Here is a 22,922-nt window from a genome sequence, read left to right as displayed (position 1 = left end):
TTTTTTTTTAAGTTGTGTATGGGCCAGCAAGGTGGCTCAGAGGGTAAAGGTATTTGCTGTCAAACCCAATGACCTGGGTTCAGTGCCTGGGATAGCTGACTCCTGCAAACGGTTCCCTGACCTCCACAGGCGCATCAAGGCCTGAGCACACTTGCACCCACCTACACCCACACACCATAAATGTGGGAGTTTGAACAAGAATTGCTCACATAGGCTCATATATTTGAATGATCAGTTACCAGGAAGTGGTAGTATTTGAAGGAATTAGAAAAATTAAAAGGTGTGTCCTTGTTGAAGGAGGTGTGTCACTGGGGATGGGCTTTGAGGTTTCAAAAGCCCATGCCAAGCCCAGCATGTCTGTCTGTCTGTCTGTCTGTCTCTCTCTCTCTCTCTCTCTCTGTTGCTCTGGCGTCTGCTTCCTGCCATGACTGATAATGGATTACGCTTCTGAAACTGTAAGCCAGGCCCCAATTAAAAATTTTTTTTAATAAGAGTTGTTTTGGTCACGGTGTCTCTTTATAGCAATAGTAACCTAAGACAATGTATACACATATCTATGCAAATAAATAAATGTAATAAATAATTCAAAAGGTGTGTTGGTGTGTGGGAGAGCCTTCATGAGAAGACTCGGCTTCGGTGTTGGTATGGCTGTGAGCCTTGAACACATGAGCGGGAATGCAGATCACTCAAAATCATCCAACAGGAGAAGCCTGTTGCAGGGGATTCCTATTAATATCACAAGGAAAATGGCTCAATAAATCAATCGCCTAATGCATATTGCTTGACCCATACTGCTCCCAAGAAAGCTCAGGTTCAGCCAATATCTAAACAAAGGCATAAAGCTATAAAGCTGTATGCCAGAATCTCCTCGTTCCCTTTTTCTATTTAAAGAGTGATTTATTATGTATATGACTACACTGTTGCTGTCCTCAGACACAACAGAAGAGGGCATCAGATCCCGTTACAGATGGTTGTGAGCCACCATGTGGTTGCCGGGAATTGAACTCAGGACCTGTGGAAGAACAGTCAGTGCTCTTAACCACTGAGCCATCTCTCCAGCCCCCTCGTTTTTCTTTTTCATATTTAAACCAACTTCTCTGCCTATGGGAGACTAGTCATTTAGGGATGGAGTATTATTTAGTCACTACCAACCATGTTTTAACCTCTGGAATTTAGAGGAATTTTTAAGGGGAAATGAGGAAAAGCAGTTCCCCAAAGTGGACTTGAAAGTGCTTAAGTTGGGTGTGGTGGTAAATTCTTGTAATCCTAGTACTAGGGTGAAGCAGAAAGATCTCAAGTTCAAGGTCAGCTTGAACTAACCGGGCTAACAAAGTAAGAATTTATCTAAAAGAAGGTGGGGGAGGAGGAGGAGGGAGGGAGGGAAGCAGGCAGGCAGGCAGGCAGGCAGGCAGGCAGGCAGGCAGGCAGGCAGGAAGGGCGGGCTGAGTATGTAGCTCAATGGCAGAGCTCTTGCTGGCAAGTGCACAGCCCTAGGCTCCATCTCCAGACAGCTTAGACTCGAGCACCTCTTCCACAGGGAAGAGGAAGAAGGCAAAAGGGAAAGACACAGAGGTCAAATGAGTCAGCAACAGTACTTCCCAAGGATCGCTAAGCCCTGATCCTTAAAACCTCTGAGGATGTTGCCTTTGTTAGGTCCCAAAGCAACACAGAGCACTTCTACCCTAAACCTCTCCCTCCCGGGTGCTGGGTTTCCCTGCCCTTCCCTATATAACTCAGCCTTTGGATGTGCTGTCTCTTGCTCACCTGGCTCCTGGCTAGCTCAGCTCCTGGACATCTCTTGGTCTGCTTGTCTTCTCTTCTTTTCCTCTCACTGCACCCCCTGTATACACATACACACACACACACACACACACACACACACACACACACACACACCACAGCCCAGTTCAGTCTTAACTCTTGCCCCTGACTGTTCTCCCTTAGATCTACAGTAAAAACCCCTCTCCCCCACCATATCTTGGAGCAGTCATGTCCTCATTTTTCAACCATTCCTGGTGCTCCTCCTGCCTCAGCCTCCCTAGGTTCATCTGTTTCAGCACAAATGAATTTTAAAATAGAAAATAAACAAAATGTGTTTGTTTGTTTGTTTTGGGAGTCTCATGTAGCCCAGGCTTGTCTTGAACTCCTGGCTCTCTAATAATCACATCTTAAACTAAGCATCTTCTGCAGAGAAACAGAGCTCCTCCTTCCTAGGTTTTCACCTCCTTCCAGTGAGGCTCACAGGGTCGTCCCAGCGTCAGCACCCTCACCACCCCGGCCCCAAGGCCCCAAGTTACTCTGAAGCAACCACGTCTGACAGGTCCTCAGACTTATTCCACCTTCAAGGGTGGTTCTTCTTCCTGCCTGTGTTTATAACCTAAAGGGTCTCATCATCTCCTCCCATCTGGGAGCTTTCAGGGGAAGAGAGGAAGGAAGGAAGGCGGGCTCTGGTGTGGGGGTCACAGCAGGGGCTGTGTGAGCCCGAGTACTGGGGGTGGGGCTGCTGCTGCGGAGCAGGTCGCTCTCATTCACCCCCAAAAAGGGAAGTGGAAGCTGCAGCTCTGGGCTCTGCTCTCTGGGGACTAGAGTGGCTTTAGATGCTTGACGACTCACCCCCAAGCAGTGCGAAGAAGAGAGGCCATTGACTGAGGGGCAGGCCGCAGGCCGCAGGCCGAGGCACGTCATCTGGTGGGTGTTTTTGTTCAGTTTGGTTTGGTTTTTTTTTTAAATTCAAGTGGGTGATGGCTTTTTTTTTTTTTTTTTCTCTTGAGAAATGTTAGAAACAAAGGATCTTTTGAGTTATGACTCCACAGACAAAGATTCAAACGTTTGGTTTCCAGGCCAGGAGAAAATCGTCTAAACGTCTGGAGCCTGCATCCTGGGCTTTTCAGGAGCTAAGGCTGATCCCACAGAAGGAAGAGTCGGGTTGTCAGGGACGACGGGGCTCCGTTCGAGCACACACGGCCTTCGCTGCATTCTGCGAGTGGCAGGAATGGAAGATGCTTTTCTCTGCCTCCTGTAAGCGCAGCCTGCCCAAGGGGAATCCCAAAGTGTAACCACGCATGGACCCGAAACGCTTTAACTATTTCTGGCACAGAGATAGAAACACAGATTCAGACTTCTTGGTTGAGTTTGCCCTCTTCATGGGAGACAGCACTGGCTAGCTCAAAGGGAAATTCTACTGCCCTTCTCACCTCCGAGCCTCTCACGATCCGATCCGGTTAACATTCTTAGCTTCCTGAGTGTGTGATGACCACTAGGGCGGGGATCTCATGGACCAGACGGAAGGCTAAAGTGAGAGAGCAGCTGACCCTCTTATCTCTGCGTGGGCTTAATTTTACTTAACATAATTATTCCCAAGCTGACTGTGATGGAACGAACGCCTCTGTAATTCTAGCACCTGAGAGGTGAAAACAGGAGAACCAGGAGTTCAGGGCTAGCCTGGGCTACCTGAGACTCTCAAAAGGACCAAGGTTTTTGTTATTACTGTATTATTCCCATTTTTAGTGGTGAGAAAACAGGCTTATAGAAAAACAGCTAGCAAGGAGCTGACCTTTGAATGTGGTTCCGGAGAAGTTACTGACTCTCTTGAGCACCCATCTTCCTTGGCTGGCTCCCTTATACATGAATTTATGTTTGGATAACGGGAGATAAGAACGAGGTTGGTACTGTTAAAAAGGCCTGATGTGAGAGGCGAACAAGTTTTAGGAGACATCCGTGTTTATCTTCAAGGCTATAAGAAGCAAAGGAGCACTATATAAACTACAGACAGATTCTCTGGGGCTCTCATAGTCCGACTAGCACATTGCCTGCTCCCTCCTCTGGTCTCCCTCCCTCAACCAGTCCTTCCAAGCCCTCAGTGGAAGTTTATTCACAAAGATCAAATGCATCCGAAATGCCAATCTCCTTGGGAAGTACACAAGACTAGTAAGAGTTGAAGTCATATCCTGTCCAGGCTCCAGCAGTCACGGGTCGGGACATCCTGCTCCCAAGCTGGCCCTGATTAAGCTCACATTTCTCAACAGGGATCTCGCAAGAATTAGGCCTTTTGATTCACTTCCGATTTGTTAAGATTAAGACTGTAGACTTTCCTTGTACGTGGCTGAGTCTGAATCCTGGGGAGAGTTATTTCCAGAGCATGATGTAGCTATGTATGTTAGCAACCAGGACTTCACGTGGTACCTCCCACAAGTGTGAGTGCAACCAGGAGGCAACACAGATACACATGGGTCAACAGGCAGAAGAGCCAACATGATCTGAATGTGGTAGACCTGGCTTCCACAGGAGGGAGTTGAACTGAAGTGAGCTGGTCTGCTTTTCCTAAAACGATGTTATCTCAAAGTCGTGACCACACGCAGGCTTGGCACAGGTGAGAGCCTGGAGTCTAATCCTCAGGAGTTGAGGTTTAGACTTTGAGCATCATAGTTTCCCTTTGCAAAACCTTTTGAGAGTGCCATCCAAAAAGAACAATGCATTCGTGCAGGCTTTTCTTATCGATTCCTACTGAAATAGTGGGTCCTTTAGAAAAGAAGATATTTGCCAGGTTCAGATCAATGAAATACAAGAAAGTGGAAGGGATCAGGGAATACAGAAGGCTATCGTGATGCTCCAAGATGATCAGTGACCAAGCGTCATTGACTTTGATCTCATGACACCAAAGATATTGCACTCTGACCACTAATCCCTGCTCATATTCAGGTTAATCTAGTTCTTTTGTAGATTTGGGGGAATGAACTCAGCTCTGGAATGGATGTCTAAGCTTCTTCCTGGAAAACCAACTGGCAGAGAGAGAACAACCAGCTGAAAGAGCTAACTTGGCCCCTTGGGCTAAATATTTGTCAAGTACCAGCAATTTAGCTTATTTGTAACCGAGGCACTAAAACATCCAGGAGCCATGCAGGTTACCAGGGTAACTGCTTCACTTCTGCAGACACACACACACACACACACACACACACACACACACACACACACACCATTGATATGCTTTTTCTGAAATGGTGTCAGTCTAATGCTCAGGAGAGAGAATGGCAGGTTTGAGCATGATAGTTTCCCTTTGCAAAACCTACATAGATACGTAGGTAGATGGATGGATAAATGGAGGGGTGGAGAGAGATAGCTAAAAGATAGATAGATGGATGATATAGATACATAGATACATACATAGACAGACAGATAGATAGATAGATAGATAGATAGATAGATAGATAGATAGATAGATGATAGATAGACAGACAGACAAAACAGACAGATGGATGACAGATAGACAGACAAGACAGACAGATAGATGACAGATAGACAGATAGACAGATAGATAGATAGATGATAGACAGACAGACAGATAGACAGACAGAGAGGTAGATAGATAGACAGACAGACAGACAGATAGATGGATGATAGGTAGATCCAGAGCTTCCTGAACTATAGAGTAAGACTTTGTGTGCGTGTACGCACACATGCAGTTGCATGTTCATGTGCAGGCATCCGTACATATAGCCTCATGTGTTCCTATCATTTTGACCACTATCTTGAGGGGCTTTTGGGAGGAGTAAGTGACAAGCAGGAACCTACGAAGTAACTAGTATTGGATACAGCTTTAAGGTCTTGTTAAGTTGCATGTATCGTGCTTAGATTTACATCAGCAAAGCATGTTCAGGAAACAGCAGCAGACACCAACCACCTGTGGGACATTCCACAGAAGGCGTAGGCTGCTTCACCGACCACCTGTGGGACCTTCCACAGAAGGCTTACACTGCTTCACCCAGCCAGCTGGACCTCACCTGGAAGTGAAACCCGGGTTCCTAACCATAGATAAATACATTGAGAAGTGTCTGTTGGTGTCCACGATATGCCAGGACTGAGAAGCTCTTCACTAAGCTCTGAATTATCACTTGAGTTTAAAAAGATGTTTGGGTAACCCCGCCCCATTCTCTCAAGGGTATTTTACCCTCCTGTATGTGTTTCCCCTCAAATCAGGCTCATAAATCTGTCGAGCCGCTTCCTTTTCCCATTTCTTTCTTTCCTTTTTGAACACTAGGGATTGAACCTACAGCCTTAGGCAAGTGCTCTACCAGTGAACTATCCCAGCCCTCTCTTTCCCTCCTTATTTTATTTTGAGAAGAATCTTGTTAAGTTGCCTAAAGTGGGCCCCAGCTCACTCTAGCCTAGACAGGCTTTGAGCACCCCCTACCTCAGCCTCCCAGGCAGATGGAATTATGGGCCTTCACCGCTCTCTTATAAAGGGTGGGAGTGGGAAACATCTTCCAAGTAGCTTTTCAATATGTCGGGAATGGAGGTTTTAGGTAACAGTGGGAAGAACTTGTGCCTCCCCATTTCTTCTCTAGCACACTCGCTGTCAGTGGCTTTTGTCTGCTTATTGTTTTGATTCAGCCTGTGGCCAGCATGACTTCCACTCGATAAGGAGTTAAGACACTGTCTTTCATCACCTAATACCATTAATCTGATCTGAATCACACAAAACCTACTGAGTCATTTCTGGCAGGAAACATGAAGTTGTGCAGAGGAAACCCTAGCAATATTTCATTCATGAGACCCATGTTGGAGCCAGAAGTTCTAACCCACAAATTGCCAGAGTAATGTGTCAGGTTCCTCTGGGATCACAAACTAAGAGGCCGGCTGGCCAAGCAATACTCACTCCAGAGGTTTCCAGGCTCGGAAAGAGAGAAACACGACATTTTTATTCCCTTTACTTTTGGTTCCCCTCTCCGTGCTGAAATCCTAGGAAGCTGTGGTGTCTTATCTGCATATTCTGAATAGAAACATGAAGGAATGCGGTCTGTTCGTATCGTACTATGACTGTGTTCTATGTAACAAGAAAACCAGCATAGAGCAGAGACTAGATGAATTATTATCTATTTTTTTTCTTTCTTTCTTCTTCTTTGGGGGTGGTGGTGGTGGTGATTTGGTTGAGTTTGGTTTTTCGAGACAATGTCTCTCTACACACAGCATAGCCCTGGCTGCCCTGAAACTCACTATGTGAACCAGGCTGACCTCGAACTGAATCTGCCTGCCTCTGCCTCCTGAGTGCTGGGATTAGAGGGAGCACCATGCCTGGCAGTTACGTCTTCTTAAAGGGGCTAAAATGAACTCAGTGTGAATAAGACACAGGGAGGGAGACCCGCATCCACAGAGAGGAAGCAGGGACGGGGTAACTGCAGGTCAGTGGGCCAACCCTGAACCTCTGGTTTCTTGTACAGTAAACCCACTCCTGGTAGGAAAGCCTGACAGGCACATCCGCTGGGGGAACAAGACTAGGTAGCAGCACGTCCTTACACCTAACAATTGCTTATGTGGTAGAAGTAAAGTTGGGACAATACGGTGAGGGATTCCATTAAGAGCCTGAGTGGAGAATCCAAAATACCCCTGCTATGGTCTGGTGTTCGGGAACCTCTCAGGTACATTGAAATGTAGTAACCATCGATGCTATTAGGCGGGGAGCTTTGGGGAAGTGATCAGACCATGGGGTCTGAGTCAAAATGGATGGGATTAATGTCACTATGAGAGGTCACAGGGATCTACTTGGTTGTCTTCTTCCTTCCCACCACACGAGGACATCAAGAGAGGGTTCCCCTATAATCAAAAATATGGGTCTCCTTGCTAGGACCTTAATCTTGGACATCCCAATCTCTAAAGCTGTGAGAAATACATTTCTATTCTTTATAAACTACCCAGCCCCACGTATTTCGTCACAGTGAACCAAATGGTCCAGTTTGTCCATCCACTATATGGCCTTTCAGAAGGTTCCATACTGAAGTAATGCAATTGGTGTGGGCGAAGCTGTGTTGCAGCCGTGAGGGGACCATGGCTTCCGTGCGAGCAGGAGCCATACTGTTCACAGAATGTTTCTCCATCAGTGAGGCTTCCAACTTCCAGATATCACCATCACTTGCCTGTGCAGGAGCTCCCAAGCTGGGGCTGCAATCACATGGTGCAAAAACTTTTCTCCAAGGCAGGATGCTTAATCCTCATCTCCGTGCCAAGCCAGCTCCAGCCCAAAACAATTTCAAGTGAACTTGACAAGTAAGACCTGTTGGGAAAAGCCAAGCTCTTGTGGCTAACCACTGGGGAAAACTTTCCCTGACAGTTTTCTTGCCCGAAGCACTTAGCTGGCTCTGGCCTGTGACCTGAAGGCATTAAAAACCCATCGAGGAAGTCTCTGCGCTCTTCCTCCTCCACAGCCCTTCCCTTTCCTTCCTGAACAGTCCAGTCCAAGAGTCATTAGCTGGGGCTAGAAACCGTGATGCCTGCAGAGGGCTTGGAGGAGAAAACAGTGACCCATGGAGAACTGTGGAGTCAGAGCAAGGGGGACAAGGGACAGCAGTGACAGAGGTATAGGACATTGTGGCCTGGAGAGGTAAACAGAATGAAGGAAGGGGCAGTGACCACCTAGAAATTAATACTGGTTCATAATTTAATGGAGAAAATAGGAGTTTGGTTAAATGGTGTGGCTAAAGGGATCAAGCAAACACCATACTGAGGCTATCAAGAGGTAAGCTGCAAACATGAAAAGGGAGGAAGTGTTTCATAGAACACTGGCCTCTGAGCAAAACAGCCGCCATCAGCATCAGACAAGCTGCACCTGCTTGCCTAAAACCGTCGCCAGCATGTTGACTGCTCACTCAAAGAAGAGCAGATAGGGGAGGGTCACTGGACCCTTACCTGAGAGTCCCAATACTCTCTTGCCCCTCCCAGCCATATCCTATGCAATTCTGCACACAGCCTCAGGTGTCTTTAGAACACATAGACTAGGCAAGGTTAACCTAATGGGGAGCTACATTGATGTAGCTATGGGGAAACCATCATCCAAGCTAGGCAAAGACTTAGAACTTTGAGGTCAACACGCTCCTGTAAGCAACCCTTTGCCAGGGCGCTGTAAGTAAGTTTAGTGAGCTCTTTGGTCTCCTAGGATGACCTTTGGAAGAAATGTACTTTAGTTTGACCTTGGGAACTTATAGAGATGGGGGTAGAAATTGTCTCCCCAGGGAAGAAAATTTTATGACAAAGGTAAATAACTCTATTAAATCAGGATTAAAAGATCGGTGACTGAATAAAAATTGCTTACCATGCACCCCCGACAGTCTGAGTTTGGGTCCCAAGAATCTCAGTGAGAAGCTAGATGATGGGAGTACATTTGCGTTCCCAGCACCCTACAGTGAGAGATACTGGTGGCAGAGATGGGAAAATTACAGTGAAATCTGTAGATTGGCTAGCCTGGGCTACACAGCACAGGTGCAGAGACAAGAGCTTGCTCAACAAGGTGGAAGGTGAGAACTGATTCCTAAAAGGTGTCCACTGACCTCCAAATCCACACCATGACACACACACACTCAGTCTCCTTTCCCTACCTCCATACCACTAACATTTGGAAAAGATCTCTGCATGAACCCATGATTTTGTAGATAGATAGATAGATAGGTAGATGATAGATAGATAGATAGATAGATAGATAGATAGATAGATATAAATATAGATATACAGACAGACAAAAGATTATATATAAGGTAGACATACATATTTAATCTCCAATTCTGATCACTGAGCCTTCCTTAGTGGACAATCCAACATTAACGCATGTGCCAGTCTTGACGTATACATCCCATTCCTCAATAAGAGAATAATCGCTCTTTGCCCTTTGAAGCCAAGATTGATCAAATGGAACACCATGCAATAGCAAAGCATAAGGAAGTGCTCAAAGAACTGCTTCTCAAAAAGACACAGAAGGGAGCAGGAAGGGATTTCCATACTATGACTAAACAAACTGAGGATTAAAATAACAAGATAAATAATAACTAATTATTGAATGTAACGGGAATCCATGAGCCCATATTGATGTAAAGAAATCCTAGACTTCAAATCTGATAAGGAGTGGGATAAAGAGTCCATAGTCAGGTGTGTCTCAAGAAATATGTATTAGTTCCAAAATGAAATGTAGCTTCTCTGTGAGAAGCCTTACAAACACTCCTTAATTAAGTGATCGAAAGGAATACTGAATGGTTAAAACTAAGATCTGTCCATCCCAGAATGAGCTAATACCATATGCTACTCGCTTAGACACTGTGAGGACGCAGCATCCATTTGGCGGTGCTTCCCCTAGCAAAGGTGAGATGTAGCCACAGGAAAGCATCCCAAAGACCCAACGTGAGGGGTGTGTCACAAAACTCCAGCAGTATTTGATGAAGGATCAGTTTCCCCACAAGTCCACTGTAAAACACGTAATCCCACCCTTGGGTTTCAGGATGATATCAAATGTTTTCCGATGCTTTCTTCTAACGCCCGCCATTTATCTCAGCCTGAACCATAACAATGCATGGACAAGTTCTGAGCACAGCCAGAGGAGCTCGTCTCCAAGACAAGATGAACAGAGCCCCAGGTGCTATCATATCCACAAGGGAAACAGAAGCTTATAGTCACACTGTTAGCCACAGTGGCACCCATAGCATTGCCATCTACACCGATGATTTAAGAAAGGGGCTGCCCAGACAATAGAAGGAGATTCAATATGGCCCTTGTAGTAGCTTCGCTTTTTGAAATGGACAAGAATGGATGAAAATGTCCTACACCCTAACTCCAGAACATAGACATGTATAGGCTGAGGTTGGGGAAACATTCTGAGATAATGACTGAGGAAGACATTGTGAGGCAATCTCGTGGTGTAAACATCACAGAGTAGACTTAGAAACCAAGCCGGTCTCGAGATCACTGGGTAGTATCACACGGGATCACTACCATAAAGATGGTCTATCTTTAGATGAGTGTAACTGGTTTATGATCACATAAAGGAAGTCAAACCCAACCCAAAGGAAAACGGACAGAATACCTGCAGACCGCAGCCCTGCGTTAAGACCATCACTGCTGGGAAGAAAGCCAGCATCCCAAAAGGGGTTACTGGGATACATCCCCCAAATTAAATGGGTTTAATTTAACTATAGCTTTTGAAGGTCCAGTCACTGATTTGAAGACACAGATAGCACAACAGCCCCACTCTGCCAAGGTCCATGCCTCACTTGGCCAAGATGCATCCCTCCAAGGGATAAAGGGTGGGAGCCTGTACAATAAATAAATCAAGACAAGGCAGACTGGGAGGCAAGGAGCCATTATAACCACTGAGAAATATCAACCGCGACCCAGACTTGGTGTCCTTCCAGGGGACACCCTAACACCTCCATTGTGGAAATCCTCCTGCAGAAGGCATAGTGGAGTCTCCACAGGAACCGTGAGCACAGGAGTGAGCCACTTTCTGAGACACCTGGGTGCAGGCTGCAGCTATTACCTACCTGGAGCAGTTTTGTAGCAGGTGGTTCTGGAAGGCAGCGATGGGGCGTTCTGAGCCCTGGGGCTTGGGGTGCTTTGCCTCACTTGTCTTTGCCGCTTTAGCTCCTCTTCCCTTTCCTGGGCTGCCCGGATCTCTTCTTCAATCATGGACAAAGTCCGCTGCTTCCTTGACCTCAGTTTGAAGGGCCCAACCATGACATCAGACTCTTGAGTAGCCAGAAGGGAGGCTGTGCTTCTCAGCTCGGCTGCCTCTGAGTATTTGCTGAAGTACCCTCCTTCAGGCCTGGTCTCTTTCATGTTGACTGGACCGCTGGGCTGCACAGCTGTGGGTGGCTGGGAGGGTCCCTTTTCCCTGAGTGTCTTGTCCTCCCCGGGGAGGATCTTTGGTAATACATCCCTTTTCTCTTGAACGGGAGAGGACACCTGAGGTGGTGCAAACATGCCCTGGGGCTTCTCAGAGCCAGGAGCCTGGCTTCCAGCTTCCTCTACCATTGCTCCAGGTTCCTGCTGTTCTGATCCCTCTTTGCTGGTGTGCACCTCAGCCTTATCCACCTGCTCGGCTATGGCTTGTTGAATGGCATTCTGCACCAGGAGCCCAGCCTGATATTCCAAGGGGTCATCAACGGATGGGGAATCTCCCAGTGTGGAGGAAGGAGAATAGAAACCATGGTCACTGAAGGACTTGGAGACGCCTTCTCGGCCCTCTGAGGGGTTGTCTGTTTGGGGAGTCTGAGGCAGGGAGAAATCAGCCAGAGAGTTTTCCTGAAGGGCATTGGGTGTCTCATTAGAAGCTCCACTGTCACTTATGTTGTCCATGCTGAAGTCATTGGACAAAGTCTCCAGGACAGTGGTGTCCTGGGACCTTACTGACAACTCATCCAAACCTGAGTCCAGCTCCTCCTGGGTCAAAGATACATTGACCGATCTTGAAAACTGGTCCAAAATCCCATGATCTTCATCTTTGACTACAGTAAGGACGGCCCGGGCACTTGTGAACTCTCCATCCTCTGCCCACAGTTTGGATAAGGGCCCGCGTTTGGAAGGCTCACTGTATGGCCCTTCCTTTCCCTGAGTGGCAGCATTACCTGTTCCTGCTCCTGCAGACTGGCTCTCAGATACACAGAGAGCTTTCTGCTCTTTGGCTGCCTGTGTGCTGCTGTCTTCCACAGTTCCCCCGATAGTAGCTGGTCGCAAGATGGTCGGTGGCTTGTCCGAGTTGATGGATCCAAGAGGTTTGTAGAAAGGCTTGATGGAGAACAGCCTAGGTGTGCTCTGGCCCTTGGCCAGTGTTTGCCTGGAATTCTCCATCTGCTGGAACTGCTTGCGTGCAGCTGAGAAATCAATCTGCTCAGTGACGACATCCTCCTTTGTGTGTTCAATGCTATCTAGGTGTTCATGAGCAGCTGGGGCTGTGCAGAGCTGAGAGGTGGACAGCTGCTGCTGTTGCTGCTGCTGCAACTGTTGCAACTGTTGTAGCTGCTGCTGCTGCTGTTGCTGTAACTGTAGCTGTTCCTGCTGTGCCCTTTTCTCTTTGCGCTCCTTGTACTTTCTGTGTGACTCCAGATGTTCCTCATCCAGCTGTTCCTCAATAGTTTTTTCCTGGGGAGGATTCCACCACTTGGCCGCGATGCCAGGATTCTTCTTCACAGCCTGACTCCGAATGAGTTCCCTCCGCTCCTTCTCCAGCTCTATCATCTCCTCAGAGGGCCTCACTTTCCGGATGCAGAACTGCTCCTTCTCGTGCTCGTCCTCCTCAAAGAGCTTGGAGGGCTTCTTGTCCTCGTGGAAGGCACGCAGCTCAAACTTGGCCTCCTTCTTCAGTGTGGTGAGTGTGAACTCTCCATCTCGGGAGGAGCAGTGGGAGCTGGTAGAGGAACTGGGGCTGGCAGGAGCCTGCAGGCTATTCCCCAGCATGTCTTGAGGCTGGTCAGTGGAGTGTCCATTGGCTCTTTCTCCTTCAGCCATGCTGTCAGAAGGGCTTCTACTGAGTTCGATGTGAGGAGGCAGCTGCCTACCAGATGCTTTCTCAATGGGTTCTACCTTGGTGGCTGAGTGGGCAGGTGAGCCAAGGCTGCTTACCAGTATGGCTGCACCAGGCTCTGGGGAAGAGATCCCGTTGTAAGTTCCATCCACGGAGGAATCGCAGCAGTTGGCCTCCAGCACCTCATCTAGGTATTGGATCTCTCTGGCGACATCATTATCTAAAGACTCGTGGTGATCAGTGAGGAGGCCATTGTGTGAGGGAGAATAGAAAGGGGAGGAGTGGTCCTTGGAATGGGGGGTAGAGGTGATTCCAGGTACACTTTTACATTCTGCCACGGACACCCCAATTTCCATGTTTTTGTGATCTGGGGAGAGAGAGCTGGCGGCAGGCTCCAGGCGACTGTCACCACAGTTGTCTTGCTTGTTTCTCAGCTGGTTAGCATCGTCAGAAAGCTGGGGGCTTTTCTAGAATAAGGAGAAAACACAAATAAGGGTTAAATGCACATTCTGGATATAGACGCTGTCATGGTTTGAATACGCTTGGCCCAGGGAGTGGCACTATTTGGAGGTGTGGCCTTGTTGGAGTAGGAGTGTCACTGTGTGTTGAGGTTGGCCCTGGAGTTATCTGTATTTTGATGCTAATTCTGCTGCCCTACGGACAGGACTAGCTGCCTAGTCACATGCTCAGGACTCAGGTGACTTCACCAGAACCTCCTCCCCATTTAATTTGTAAAATACAGGTGAGGGCCAGGACAGAATAGAAAGAGGCCTGTCATTGGACAAGAAGGAAGGATGGGTGGGAGAAAAGTTTAAGGGAAGGGAGGAGAGAGGAGAGAAGGTAGAGTGGTGCGACAATATGGAAGCTTGGGGCACTGCAGTGCCGGATCTAGTCGGGGATAAAACATACAGCCTTTTAATTTTTTATAATTTTACAACAACAACTATGAGCATGAGCTTTAAGACAGACATCCTAGCTGCCTGGAAGTCAGTCTTCCACCAGCAGCCTTCAGATGAGGAGGGAGAACTCTCAGCTCCTCCTGCACCATGCCTGCCTGGATGCTGCCATGCTCCCACCTTGATAATACTGAACTGAACCTCTGAACCTGTAAGCCAGCCCCAATTAAATGTTGTCCTTAGAAGAGTTGCCTTGGTCATGGGGTCTTTTCACAGAAGTAAAACCTAACTAAGACAGACGCCAACCAAGAAATTCACTCAGTTACAGAGAGGAAACAGAAAGAACAGCGACGTATACTCATGACTAGAGATCTCCTTTCTAATAATCCTTTAAACATCCATTCTGTGTGGTGATGTGCGCCCGACTCGCCTGGTTAGCTTTAATGATCAACTTGACAAAGCCTAGAGTCCTCCGAGAGGAGAACCACAATAAAGGGCTCTGGGAATGTCTATGGGGGACTATTTTGTTGGTTGGCTGATGCGGGAGGCCCATCACACTATGGAGAGTCCTAGTCCTAGGCAGATGGGCCTGAACTATCTATGGAAGCTGGTTGAGTATAAACCCGGCCCTAAGCCAGACATCAGGCAGCACCCTCTGTGGTTCCTGCTGTGATTTGACAGTGGAGTGAGTTCCTTGGCTGGGGGAAGTCACTCAGCTTTGAGCTCCTGCCTTAACTTCCCTCAGTGGTAGACTATGATCTAGAATTGTAAGTATTGTAAACCCTTTCCTCTACTAAGATGCTTTAGGTCAGGGTGTTATGTCACAGCAACAAAAAAGAAACATGGCCACTAAACCTCTTGCATTTACAGATTCTGTCTTGTTCACTAGGTGTTGAATATATACAAGCTTCATTTGAAAATTCATAGGATAGCTTTGTGGGTAAAAAAAAACAAAACAAAAAAAACCAAAACTAAACAACAACAACAACAAAAAAAAAAAACAAAACAAACCCCACCATCAAGCCCAAGGACCGGAGTTATACATGACATCCACATAGTGGAAAGAGAGTAACTCTCACGGCTTGTCCTCTGACCCCCACATACACACTGAGGCATGCATATGCACAAATGCATGCGTGTATGTGTTCATGCCAGCGCAAGTACACACACATACACACATGCAAAATACAAATGCAAAATGAGTAAAAACTGTGGCTCAGTGGCTAAGAGCACTGACTGCTCTTCCAGAGGTCCTGAGTTCAATTCCCAGCAACCACGTGGTGGCTCACAACCATCTGTAACAGGACCTGATGCTCTCTTCTGGTGTGTCTGAAGACAGTGTAATCATATACATAAAATAAATATCTTTTTAAAAAGTAAAAACTAAAATAGAAGACACTATGTAGTTAAGACACAGCCACCACAGATCATCACAGGCTTCTGGTGAGACTATTCTAGGCATCAAGTATCTAAAGGTCTCTCTGCAGCACTATTCACCTTCCTAAAGACAGATGATTCTTGGCCAGACATAATGCATTCTAGAGATAAGAAGCGTTAGGGACTCTTTCCATAATATATACTGGTAAGCAGTAGATCCCTTTACTGGTTGCTCACAAGCTACACGGTCCCCACTGACATGGTATAATTGACTGGTATAATTCATTACAGTCGTCATAACCAAGGCCACTAAACTGCACAGTTCTGTTCTCCATGACCTAACTACTCGATGCCCTGAAGAGCTAGCGGCCAACGGCACAGCCCCTCCAGGTTCTAAAATGTTTTCTACATGGTATCACAATCTGTGGATAATAGAAAAAAAATGGGATTTTTTTTTCTTTTTGGTTTTTTTGAGACATGGCTTCTCTGTGTAGCCCTAGTTGTCCTAGAGTTTGTTCTGTAGACCAGGCTGGCTTTGAACTAAGAGATCCTCACTTGCCTCCTGAATACTGGGTTCCAAGGTGTCTGCCACCTCCTCCAGGGAAGAGAATGGGGTCTTAATGTGTTCATTTCATCACATAGTCCTAGTTGCCCAGTCTGTATCTTATTAGTCTGTATCTTACTAGCTGACTAGCCATCTGTTACTTTCAAGATTTTATTATCTACAAAATTAATTTTAAATTATACTTATTATATATAATATCCATTATATATGCATATATAAGATATATGATATATACACACACACAGGGTCACAGTGGTACATGACTTTAATCAGCACTTAGGAGGCAGAGGCTGGCTGACCTCTCAGTTCAAGGCCAGCCTAGTCCACATACACACAAAATCTGGAAAAAACAAAACTCCCCCCAAAAAAACTTATGAATAAATAAAAGTATCAAATACCAAAATGAACCAGGACTAATTGCACCACAGGACTCCAGTGTATCTCAGAGGATTCCAGAAGTGAATTATGAACTTGGTTAGGTTTGCTTTCCTGTTTCAAGTTTATACCTGGCATGACCGGACGGGATACAATACAAAACTATTTACCAGCGTGTTTGCGTGTGAGTTTATATATATATATACCATGAATGTGCATGCTTCGAGTGTGGAGGCCAGAAGATGGTGTCAGACCCCGTGACACTGGAGTTAGAAGTTGTCTGTAAACCCTCGTGTTATATAGGTAGTGGGAATCCAGCCCGGGTCCTCTGTAAGAGCAGTGAGCGCGGTTAACCACCTAGTCATCTCTCCAGTTCTAGCTTGACCAAGCTGGCCTTGAATTCCGAGATCTACCTGCCTCTGCTTGCAAGCGCTAGGACTGAAGACTGAGTCACCAAGCGCGAGCTCATGGGTCTTCTTTCTTCAGAATGAAGTAGAGAAGTCTGTTCACACAGCTTTTCCTGCCACCTTCCTTTATCTATGCTGGAGGGGGCTTTGCGTATGCCACACAACGCTACGGCCTAGCTGCATCCTTGGCCCTTCACGGGCGTTTAAAGCCATTAAAGCAAAACCGTATTTCATAAGGTAGATGTCAATCAGGAGTTACAGAAGCTTTCTGTGAATGAGCACTTGTACGGCACACAGGGGACCCCTAGGTTCAATCTCCAGCACTGTGAGGCAGGAGTTAAAACAAAATAATTTCAGAAATTTTCAATACAGAAACTTAGTGGCAGACGTTCAAATGAAGTAAGCCCAGGCCGATGCTGGCTCACTCTGTAGGAGGAATGGCCAGGAGAGGCAGAGCAACAGGGAAGGGGATAGAAGGTGAGAGTCACGCCTTGATTCTAGCCTCATCTAGTCAGTGATTAGAGGAAAAGCAGAGTCTCCCTTCTCTCTAACTCAAGGAAGGAAAAATGGAAAGTAACAGGAAGCTCGTGAGGATGCAACGTTAAAAAATAAATCACTGCTCTACTGAAACACCTCAGAGTAAATGAGAAGAAGACGCTGTAATATAAAGAGAGAGAAATCAAGAGGCATTCACTCACTGACGCACTCATTATGGCCAAGAAACATATTTTGCAAAGTCTGCTGAAATGAACAGCCGCCTTAAGCTCCGGTGACGAGCTCTATCCTGGATTTCCCATGCTACCCCCGGGGAGCACACGTTTATTTCAGTTTGCCAAACGAAGCCCTCGACTCTCCTGCCTGCCTGTCTATCTTCCCCAGAACTTTCAAATAACTGGGTTTTGGGCTCCTACATCAACGCGTCCTTTTCTCCTAAGCACTTCACAGATCAAATGTGCCATGCTGACACATTGACGGCTCTTTCAAGAACTCAAAAAGTCGTTTCTAGTTCACAAAGGAATACTCCATGAAGTAAAGGCAAATGGATGTGAACAAAATTTTGAAAAATCTGACAATATATTTTTGCCGTGTCAAAAAAAAAATATAGCCTTTGAGTTAAAAATGACAAATAGTAGATCTTCTGTTAGACTGACAGTTCAAAAAAAAAAAAAAAAGATAGTCAGGGACTTGAAATGGCTCAGTCAGTACAGTGTTCACGTGAAGAGCTGAGTTTAACTCCCAGAATCAGTGTGCGAGCTCCTGCTCCTAGTCCCTGTGCTGGTGTGTGTGTGTGTGTACAGAGGCAGAGAGATCCCCTGAAAACCCTAAATCCCAGTGAGCTATTCATAAAACAAAGGACACAGGGATTTGACCTCTGGCACATATATTTTCACACACACTTTGCACACACACACACACACACACACACACACACACACAAATATACCCAAATGATAACTGGGCACAGTGGCTCACTCCTATAGCCCCAGAATCCAAGAGACTGAGGCAGGAGGATTGCCAAGAATTTGAAGACAGCCTGTGTTAGACCTCAAAACAACAAAAGCTACTTAAGAATACTAGTTAACTAGACAGGAAAGATAACTTAGCAGCAGCCAAGCCAGATGGCCTGACTTCAATCCTGCACGGTGAAAACAAGAGTGACAGACAGCTCTGGCAGACTATTCTCTGACCTCGACATGGCACATACTATGACATTAAATATGCACCCCCAACCCCCTACACAAGCGACAAAGCATATTGCTTTAAAAAAAATCAAAATTTGGATACCAGATCTATGCCTTTTATTCCAGGACTGGGGAGGCAGGTGGATCTCTGTGGAGTCTGAGGGCAGCCTGGTCTACAGAGTGAGTTCCAGGACAGACATGGAGAGATTCTGTCTAGAAAAACAAGTCTAAGTTTGGGCTGTCAGTATAGCTTGAAGAGATCACTTTCCAATACTTTTCCCCCTGCTAAGCTGTGTACTAGAGAAGGCATAAACAGTAGAGGACTTCCCTTCCTCTGAGTTAGACAGTTCAGACAGTCCAGCCTTGTTCTTTGCACAAACTCAAGAATTTTTTTTTTTCTTTTTGAGACATATGTAACACTGACTGTCCTGGAACTCACTCTGTAGGCCAGGCTGGCCTGGAACTCAGAGACCCAACTGCTTCTGCCTCCCAAGTGCTGGGACTAAAGAGGTGGACCACTTAGTCTGGCTATCAGATTTCTTCCTGATGCTCAATTCTCCTCCTTCAGAGGACAGCTGCTTCCGAGGAGGATCAGGGAGAAATTAACAGAGACAACCAAAGCTGTGTTAACCATTCAGAGCCCAGCACCAGAAAAGTTAGGCAACAATTGTAACAAAAGCAAATTCTGGGCTTAGGTCTCAGCAGGAGGAATTAACCTTCACACCCCAGGTCTGATACAATCAAGCCACCAGAAACAGCAGCAGGTAAAGGGGAAAGGGCTAAGGAATCTGGGTTGCAGGAATCCGGGCTTGACAACATTAAATGATGTCTTGTTTAAGCCAGTCAAGGCCTACTGCTCCCTTTGAAGATTAGGGAAGAACCAGAATTTTCTCCAGGTGTCAGATAAGGCGAACCGAAATTCAGATTCAGATCAACTGCATTCGTGACATTGCCTGGAAACTCCTCTCAGTACTGTTCTCTAACGAAATGAATTGATGTGAAAAACCACGAAGTGGTGTTTTCTGGGGCCAAAGGAAAAGTAGGGTGCGAAGGGCTTGTGGGTGTTCTTTAGCCTGCCTGAGACAACCCTCCAGGTAGAGTCTTAATACCAGGGTATATAATATCTACCCTCCCACTGGCTTCCCAGAATAGCCAGCAGCTGGTGAGGATGTCGGCAATTTACTCTGGAATTCTCCGGTAAAGGCAATAAACTCTAATGCAGCTGTGTGCTCCTGAAACACAGTTAAATTGCATTCCAGAGGCAGACAGCCATCCTGACTGAGGAGGAAGAAGAGGAGGATGGGAAACTTAAGGAGTGGTCACCCATGACTTCCTCCCGCACTTCCAGCTTTCCTTTAACCCCTTCAGACTCCCGAAGCTTGGCTAATTGGCGTAATTAAAAGGAGAAATGGGCTTTCCTTAGTGAAGTCAGAGGCTTGTCTAGAAGCATAATGAATGTTATAACTAGGTGAGGTAGGTGGAGCCTCCACCGTTGGACTGGAGATTCCCCCAACCCTTGCCTGAGGAGGGTGAGCCCCAGCTTGGTTCCAATTTACAGATTCTCAAGGTTTCTACTCTTCATGGTCTGAGAACTAAAAGTTCGGTTTCTAACATTGGGTTCAGAGGATGTGGACTGTTTAATGTGGCAACAAAATCCCTCCTATGTAAATGCTTAGAAAAAAGGCATTTAAAATGCATTATGAAATTGCAAAATGGTTAATGTAAATGTAAAAAGAAAGTTTACTTTTAAGCAAATTTGCACCAATGTGCAAATGGCCAATATTGGCTTCTGTCTTGTGGGAGACTTTCTTGAGAGGAGAATAGCACTGGATCATTATTTTCAGAACAAAAGCAGTTAAGGCAACCAATCCAGAAATGTTCCACCAAAAGTACTTCTTCTCTCCTCCCAACCCTTTCCCACCTCAGATCCTTCTGTTTATTTTAGTACAAAGCTAAACACAATTGGGAAATGTTACTGTTGCTAAAGCCAGCAGAAAATTTTTACAAAATGCCCTTAAAAGAGAAATCCTAGGTACTGGAGAGATGGTTCAGCAATTGGGGGCACTTCCTGTTCTTACAGAGGACCCTAGGTCAGGCCCCAGCACCCAGATGAGGAGGCTCACAATCTCTAGAGGACCTGATACCGTCTTCTTGCCACCACGGGCACCCACACTCACAAGCACATACCCACACACAAGCGTATTTAAGAACACATAATTAATTAAAAACAAAATTAATACCCAGCATTTGGGAGCAGAGACAGGTGGACCTGTGTGAGTTTGTTTAAGGCTAGCTTGGTTTACATAGTGAGTTCTAGGACACTCAGGACCACATAGAGACCCTGTCTCAAAGCAAAAATAGCATTATTATTATTATTATTATTATTATTATTATTATTATTATTATTATTATTAAAGTCAGGTCCTGAAGATGCATTAGATTTGCTGGGGTTGTAGCTCAGTGGCAGGGCAAGGGACACAGAAAGCACCCAGTTGATCCCTAGTACACAGAAAACCTGTACAAGGTCCCCCTTGTATGAGATGGAGCCTGCCCACCCTCAGTGCTTACGTAGCATGCTCAGTGCCATATCCCACTGAGTTTGCATCAGTTCTAGGTCCTGGCAAGCCTCCGTTATCCCCATGTGACCTCTCAGCTGAAACACAGAAGACCACGGCCTTTTTGTTTTAGGTTGGAAAGACAGATTTTAGTATTTTATGACTTTGGAATTATATGAGATTTAGAGAAATAAGGGAGACTTTTCCCCAACATCGTATCTGGCTAGTAGTAAATGTCACAGTTCTTAATTTTATCGCAATGTGTCAGAAGGTCTTCTCCCAAAATATGACAGGAAGCTTCCAGAATAACATGGGGAAGGTCGTGAAGAATGGACAGCCTGAAAGAGTTATTTCGGCTTTGCCCTTGGTCCTTGCTGACTTGAATCTCCTTCAGTCAAATCAGACTCTTTCTCTAGCCTTAAGTCAGTGACTTCCTTCCTTAGCCAGACTAGGGCGAAGGCAGACTCCCCGAGGTTTAGCTTCTGCTCCTTCCAGGAGCACTGTGTGCTAGGCCCTCCAGATGGAGATGTAACACTGCAGTCTAGGCGTTCGGACTTCGGGCTGGCTCTAGAGTCTCTGTCCTGCTGACAACTTCCCAGCGATAAGATAACCACGACCCCTCCCACAGTACAGTCAACGGCCTGACTAGTCTCCACAGAAAATGGTGGCTGACCCCTGACCAGCTGGACAGTGACAGCAGCATGTTCCTTCTGCCTGGGCCTGCAGCCGAGCACGTCAATACCAGGAAGAACTGGAAGTCTCCCTCCTCATCACATCACACACCGGAAAGATGTGCTTCGCTACAAGGACAAGAAAAGTTAGTGCTTCTGTTAGAGACACAAAAGTCAGATGGGCATCCGCATTTATCTCTCTGTATGTTCTGCTTCTTAAGAGGAGGAGGAGGAAGAGCAGGGGAAGAAGAGGAAGATTTATTTATTTATGTGTACGAGTGTTTGTCTTCAGTATATGTGCACCATGTACATGAAGTGCCTGAAAAGTTCAAAAGAGAGCCTTGATCCTCTAGAAACGGACTCAGGTTGGTTGCGAGCTCCCATGTAGGTACTGGGTACCAAACCCAGGTCCTCTGCAAGAGCAACAAGTGCTCTTAACCTCTGAGCCATCTTTTTTCTGCTTAATAGGCCCAGAAATGATGGGCGGCTTCACACTCAGGATGCTGTAAATATAAGTCAATCCTGCCATCAAGATAGACAAGATCCTTTCAAAGCATGAGCCAAAATAAACCTCTCCGGAGGAGGAGGAGCTGGAAAAATGGTTCATTGGTGAGAGTGTATATGGCTCTTTCAGAGAACTTGAGTTCCTTGCATCTACACCAAGAGGCTCATAACCACCTGTAACTCCAGCTCTAGAGAAGCCAACACCCACTTCTGGGCTCCTAGGAATCTGTACTCCTATGCACAAAACCTTCTCCACATACACATGAGTAAAAGTTAAATACTAAAAACAGAAGGGCTGGAGGGACAGATCGGCAGTTGCGAACATTTACTGTTCTTGCAGAGAGGACCTAGTCGGGTTTCCAGCTCCCCTGTAGTGGCTCACAGCCATCTGCAACTCCAGTTTTAGGGGATCCAGTACCCTCTTCTGGCTTCGAAGGGCTGCTACACACAAAAAACGTACACGCAAAACACTAATACACATAAAGTGAAAAGGTGCACATCATCTTTTTTTTAAGGAGTACTTGTTTAAGTTCCAGCACTTCAAGTGTCTGCTCTGTTCACAATGACGCCATTTCCTTACTGCCCACAGGTGTCTGTGTCCCCTCTAGGGTAAGAGT

General features: G+C 46.3%; 1 protein-coding gene across 21 annotated transcripts in view; it reads right to left on the bottom strand.

Moving 5' to 3' along the window:
- The window catches only part of Pakap (paralemmin A kinase anchor protein), a 466,751-nt gene that overhangs the window by 17,668 nt on the left and 426,161 nt on the right, over window positions 1-22,922 (bottom strand). For all 21 annotated transcript variants that reach the window (XM_063287310.1, XM_063287308.1, XM_063287309.1 and 18 more), the window contains one exon: window positions 11,295-13,740. In XM_063287310.1, the coding sequence (XP_063143380.1) occupies window positions 11,295-13,740 (2,446 nt within the window). The remainder of the gene's footprint in view (window positions 1-11,294; window positions 13,741-22,922) is intronic.

Source organism: Rattus norvegicus, chromosome 5, assembly GCF_036323735.1.
Source record: "Rattus norvegicus strain BN/NHsdMcwi chromosome 5, GRCr8, whole genome shotgun sequence".
In the NCBI taxonomy this organism is placed as follows: domain Eukaryota; kingdom Metazoa; phylum Chordata; class Mammalia; order Rodentia; family Muridae; genus Rattus; species Rattus norvegicus.
This window is presented reverse-complemented; position numbering and strand designations above follow the sequence as displayed.